Here is a 6,541-nt window from a genome sequence, read left to right as displayed (position 1 = left end):
CGTGTCCCCTGCATCGACAGGCGGATTCTCAACCACTGCACCACCAAGGAAGCCCTATGTGCCACTTCTGAGCAGGCTACCTAACCCTTCATTTATGCTGTTAACTGCTTCATCATACATTTAAGTGAAACTACAGTCAGAAAAGATTGACACTCAAATCTCTACCACAGAAGAAAGTAAGAGAAGTAACTTGATTAGTTGAAGTTTATGGCATTTAGTTTAGACAACACTGAGTGCAGATGGAAATGGAGATGTTGAATCCAAAGGTGAGAGGTAGACAACATTTTAGTCGTCTGGTGGAAGACTGGGGAAATACTGTGCAAGTGCACAGCTGGAGACAGCAAGAGTGGACCCTCCATGGCGGGTCCTAGATCCCTGAGCCAGGGGAAGGGGCAGGTCTTGTTCTTGGCACTGCGGACGTGATGTGGTGAGCTGTGTTTGTCTCATCTGAGGTTGGGCAGATAATACTCCACTCTCGACTTCCTTTCGTGTGGGTTTGGTGACCTTTGGAGTCCCTTCTTCCTGGCCCCAGAACCCGTTGAATAAACCTCACGGACTTTGGCCTGTACGGAATTGACCTCCCTTCTCCCTGCGCAGATCTAGCCTAGCTTTGGAAGCTGCACCCGTCTCCAGGGTGACGGTAGGTGTTCAGCAGACAGGTGGCCCAGCAGGCGGCACCTGTGAGAACAGACCTGGTAGTTGCTCAAGGGCTTTGCTCAACTTCTGTACAGATTTTTGATGATTAAAGTACAACAAACAACTTTACATTAATAGAGAAACAACAGAAGCATTCCTACTAAAGACAGGCAGGAGACAGAGATGCCCCTTATTACCACTGCTATTAAATTTCATAACAGAAATAACAGCAAATGCAGTTATAGGAGTTGTAAACGTTGGAAAGAAGGAGGTGCAATGATCACTATTGGCAGCTGATTTGGATTGGATTGTTACTGAGAACTTAACACAAACAATAGGATCGATAAAGTAGTGGGGAGTGAAAAATATATAGAAATAATCTATATGTTAAATATACATATGTATGCTATATTGTGACAAACACACACACAGGCACATATATTTGCACATATATTTTTTTTTCAAAAAAGTGTATTTGCAAAATAGATTATGTGCTGTATTTCCAGAGGATGAATGTATAACCTACCTAAACTCATCTACATTTCCATTATAAATTTGACTTTTAAGAGTCCTAAGAAGGCATATTAATAATACACAGAAAGATACAGTGGAAAATATATTTTAATGGCTCATCTAAGGCTTCATTTGGAATGCCTTATAACAGACTTTTAACGCCAAAAAAGTAATCACCCAGGTAGAATTTATAATGGAATCTAGAGTATATTGAAGTGTTTTCAGTTAGATCGATCTTCTGTTTTCATGGCATTCTTTGATTTTTAACATTTGTTAATTGTTTAAAGTGTTAAAATTTGCTTTAAAATAATCCTTTAATGCCAAGCATGAGCCTCTACTCCTCACAGGAGAAATATTCTTTGCAGAGGCAGTTGTTTGGAAAGGTGCTTAGCGTCTGTCTGCCGTAAGCGCCTGCTCTTTGACCAGGAGCAGCAGGGTCATGTGGGCGTTAGAAGTCGGGGTCATTCACGTGAAGGGCTGTTTACAGACGGGCTGCAGGGCCTGGGTAAGGGTGTATGTTTGTTCGGGTTTGGGAAGCTCCCCAGGTGGTTCTTTGTTTGGTTTAGTAATGCCTGTTGTTATGTTTGTGATTATTATGTATATTTTAAGACACACAAGTAAGTAGTTGTTCTTTCATGTCTAGCTCAATAGGATGGAAAGAAATGTAGCTTCCCATATCCTTTGAATTCTGTTTATCAACCAGACTTTAGGAAATTAGAAGGGAGTTTGTTTCCTTTTTAATGTCCATGAGGAAAGAGAGCCATATTAGTTCCACACTGTGCATCCAGGAGGCTATGTCTGCATGCTCTCACTTTTATCTTCTGCTGTAATTTAAACTCAGCTCCTAAAGATTCAAAGAAAATACATACTATCAGTGCCTGTCTCTGAGCTCTGAATTTTCCAGTCCCTGGGCTTGGAATGTGGAGGAGATGAAAGAAAACAGACCAGAGGATATGCAAACATGAACTCAGACCTTTCCCAGAACGTCACCAGGAATTCCCCCAGCTCCTAAATTTTACTTTAAAATGTGCTTGATGCTTTATCCGAGTTTTGGGTTGTCTTAAGGGAGTGCAGAGTGTAGAAGCTATTACATGCAGGTAGAAAAGAGACTAAAATGCCTGCTTGGAAGAAAACTCTGATCCTTTGTCTCACCAGGACGATATGTTTAATGTGCTTCTTAGAATATTAGGGCACAAATTAGAGATTAAAAGTCCATTTATGAGACTGGCCCTAAATGTTCTTAAACTGGAAGAAATTTGTTACAACTGTCTAAGAAAGACTAAGTTGTTCTTGAAATAGTATTGGTCTGTCTTATATTAATGTTTCCTTCTCAATATCCCTTAAATTTATTCTGTCAAAATTTATATTTAGCCTGTTGATTTTCAGCCCATTGTTAATTTTTTACTCTTTACCAACACACACAATTTTTTTTTCTTTGTTTGAAGAAACTCTGGAAGAAATCAGAAACCAGTAAATATCTTGGTGGGTGGGGAGTGGTGCATATGATGATAGAAGTTGGTGTTGCAGGGAGGGGTTGGAGGGACTGTTGACCGTATACCTTTTAATATTAACAAAAAATTAAGCCACATGAATATATTAGTCATATGAAATATTAAAATACGGGGGTCCATGATTATTGTTTTAAGTAAGAGTGTACTTGTTGTAGACTAAGTTGAAAATATAGGAAAACGCAAAGAAAAATGATCACCAGCAGTCTCAGCCACCTAACTGTACCATCTCTTACTGCTTTGTTATAGATTGCCTCAGTACGAAAGAAAAGGCATTTTAAAATATTTATTTATTTATTTATTTATTTTTGGCTGCGTTGGGTCTTCATTGCTGTGCGCGGGCTTTCTCTAGTTGCAGTGAGCAGGGGGGCTACTCTTCAGTGCGGTGCGTGGGCTTCTCATTGTGATGGCTTCTCTTGTTGTGGAGCACGGGCTCTAGGCGCCTGGGCTCTAGTTGTAGCACACAGGCTTAGTAGTTGTGGCTCACGGGCTTAGTTGCTCCGTGGCATGTGGGATCTTCCCGGGCCAGGGCTCGAACCCATGTCCCCTGCATTGGCAGGCGGATTCTTAACCACTGCACCACCAGGGAAGCCCGATTGCCTCAGTACGAAAGAAAAGGCATTTTAAAATATTTATTTATTTATTTATTTATTTATTTATTTTTGGCTGCGTTGGGTCTTCATTGCTGTGCGCGGGCTTTCTCTAGTTGCAGTGAGCAGGGGGGCTACTCTTCAGTGCGGTGCGTGGGCTTCTCATTGTGATGGCTTCTCTTGTTGTGGAGCACGGGCTCTAGGCGCCTGGGCTCTAGTTGTAGCACACAGGCTTAGTAGTTGTGGCTCACGGGCTTAGTTGCTCCGTGGCATGTGGGATCTTCCCGGGCCAGGGCTCGAACCCATGTCCCCTGCATTGGCAGGCGGATTCTTAACCACTGCACCACCAGGGAAGCCCAAAAGGCATGTTTATATATACAGTGGACCCATGACCAGTGTGGGGTTAGGGGTGCAGTTGAAAATCAGCGTATAATTTCTATAGTTGGCCTTCTGTATCCGAGGTTCTGCCTCTGTGAATTCAACCAACTGAGGATTGTGTGGTGCTGTAGTGCATGTTTTTTTTGTTTGTTTGTTTTTTGTTTTTTGCTGTATGCAGACCTCTCACTGTTGTGGCCTCTCCCGTTGCGGAGCACAGGCTCCGGACGCGCAGGCTCAGTGGCCATGGCTCATGGGCCCAGCCGCTCCACGGCATGTGGGATCCTCCCAGACCGGGGCACGAACCCGTATCCCCTGCATCGGCAGGCAGACTCTCAACCACTGCACCACCAGGGAAGCACCTGTAGTGCATGTTTTAGTGAAAAAAAATCCACGTATCAGTGGACCTGCAAAGTTCAGCCCTTTATTCAAGGATCAAAATGTACAAATTTGTACATTTTGACAAAACAATTCATAATATGTTGTAATTTGCCTTTAACAATTTTAATGGGACTTCCCTGGTGGCGCAGTGGTTAAGAATCCACCTGCCAGTGAAGGGGACACAGTTTCGAGCCCTGGTCCGGGAAGATCCCACATGCCACGGAGCAACTAAGCCCGTGAGCCACAACTACTGAGCCTACACTCTGGAGCCCATGGGCCACAACTACTGAAGCCCACGTGTCTAGAGCCCATGCTCTGCAACAAGAGAAGCCACCGCAGTGAGAAGCCCGCACACCGCAATGAAGAGTAGCCCCCGCTCGCCCCAACTAGAGAAAGCCTGTGCGCGGCAACAAAGACCAATGCAGCCAAAAAATTTTAAAAATAAAAAAGAAAAACCCCAAAGAACAAAAAAACAATTTTAATAGTATACTATAAATAATTTTCCAGATTCTTAACTACTTTTACTTTCATTATTTTTTATTGTTGCACAGTTCTATAATGTTGAAATACTTTATTTAACCAGTTCACTATTGCTGGATATGCAGATTTCTTTCTTTTTCTGATATAATTCCTTGTGGGTTAAATCATCCATAATGGTTTCTAGATGCAGAACTGCTGAGTCAAAAGCACGTAGTTATTTTGAAGGCATAGTCAGATTGCCTCTGGGAATGTGTGTGCTCATTTGTGTTCATTATGGTGAATGAGTGTCTCCCTAACTGTGGCTGCATGAGATGCCTCGGTGACCAGCATTCACTTCCGAATTCACTGCAGTATAATAGATGAAGCCTGAAGATAGGGCAACTCCCAGATCCATGGTTGTGGGGAGAAAACAATCTAGGGCATATAAGCAAAATTTATCTCATACCTAGTGTGTGATTGGCATTAGGCTGTAGTAGGTATTTTGCACAACTAAGTCTGGGGTTTTTGTATAGTAGATTCCTGGGCTTGGCCATGGTGGGTGAACTTTTCACTGTCCTAGTTGAACTCTTTTCAGCTGATAGATTGAATTATGTTCTGCCTAGTGACTGGCCAAGCATTGTATTAATGGAAGGATGTGTAAAACTGAACAGTTGCCAGAGTAAAATATGCTTAAAAGCGGATGTCCGACTGCATTTATTGAAAGATGAGAGATGGCTGACTAAGTAGCCTGCACACCTGGAATCCAGAGGAGATACTGCACTGTATTTAATTGCCTTTGGAAATGTTTACTGACCATCTTGTGTCCACATGCAGAGGTACTTTGCTGGCACACTGGTAGTTCTGTGAATTTCACTTTTGGATCTTGGCAGAGAATGGAGAGAAGAGGCTAGGCAAATAATTGGCAAGAAAAGCAAATGGTTACAAGTCTGTTAACAATGCAGCCTTGTTTACCCACACTTTGCCTGTCTGGGTTTCTGAGACTGGATTCCTTAGCTCTTTGAGCTGTAGCACAAGAGCACTCCTTTGGTTTAGGGTGCTTGGAATTGTAAGCATGCTGAAGAGAACACAGTCATGTGTATCTTAGTGGGATGAGTGCGTCCTGTCCCTGTTAGGACTTGGTGTAAAGAGATTAATAGTGAGAAGTAAGCTGGGAGTGGTTTATCAGTGCAAGTCTCTGGAATCGGTTCTTAGGTCTGTTTGTGTTTTGGGCATTTCAGAGTGAAGAGGTTACAGAAGTCAGAAAAGACTGTTACTATTGAAACCAGAAGTCTGCTAATCACAATGTTACCTTTTTTTATTTGTAAAGCAAAGGAGCAAAGACTGCTTATTTAATAGATAGGGCCTTAGTTATGAGAAAGATCTAATTTTATTGTGTAAGCTCTTTCAGAGACTACTACTCTGAATAGTACCTATTTTGTAAAACATAAGTGACATTGTTATTTCACCTAATTTGTGGTTATGATCTGTTAATAAATCTCACATTTTTATTATAAGAATGAACCAAGTATTAGAATATGAGAATACTTTTCTTCTAATTTTATCAGTTTTGAAAGAGTCATCTTTTGGGGAACAGTGAGAAAAACTGAGGGAAAAATTTAGAATATCATCCTTGTTACTAAGAGAGCAGAGGAAATGGTTTAAGAAGTCATATATCTGGTTTTAGGGGGTTTTTTTGTTGTTGTTAATATGTGTCGTAAGCTTGCTGTGGATTCTGGCCAGATTAACACTCCCCTGCTCTCCAGTTTTTAGTCTCACATTTGTTTTTCTCTTGTGAAATATTTCCATATCGTTATCAGAAAAAGCATGATGAAAATTAACTTTTTATAATTAAAATGTTAAGTTCTCTCATCTGCTTAAGAGCTAACTTTTTGTTTTTGTTTTCAGCATTGGTTGGATGGTACAAAAAGCATCAAAAAGCAAGTAAAAAGTAAGTGTTGAGGGCTTCCCTGGTGGCGCAGTGGTTGCGCGTCCGCCTGCCGATGCAGGGGAACCGGGTTCGCGCCCCGGTCTGGGGGGATCCCACGTGCCGCGGGGCTGCTGGGCCCGTGAGCCATGGCC

The 6,541-nt window shown here is 42.1% G+C and overlaps 1 protein-coding gene across 5 annotated transcripts in view; it reads left to right on the top strand.

Annotated features, from left to right (window-relative positions):
- Positions 1-6,541, top strand: part of EPB41L5 (erythrocyte membrane protein band 4.1 like 5) — a 155,795-nt gene that overhangs the window by 40,423 nt on the left and 108,831 nt on the right. For all 5 annotated transcript variants that reach the window (XR_008618334.1, XR_008618335.1, XM_028501578.2 and 2 more), the window contains exon 4: positions 6,368-6,410. Coding sequence is in view for 3 of the 5 variants with exons in the window: in XM_028501578.2 (XP_028357379.1) it covers positions 6,368-6,410 (43 nt within the window). In the remaining 2 variants the exon portion in view is untranslated. The remainder of the gene's footprint in view (positions 1-6,367; positions 6,411-6,541) is intronic.

This window comes from Physeter macrocephalus, chromosome 2 (genome assembly GCF_002837175.3).
Source record: "Physeter macrocephalus isolate SW-GA chromosome 2, ASM283717v5, whole genome shotgun sequence".
Classification (NCBI taxonomy): domain Eukaryota; kingdom Metazoa; phylum Chordata; class Mammalia; order Artiodactyla; family Physeteridae; genus Physeter; species Physeter macrocephalus.
The sequence above is the reverse complement of the archived record's forward strand: the minus strand, read 5'-3'. Positions and strand labels throughout refer to the sequence as shown.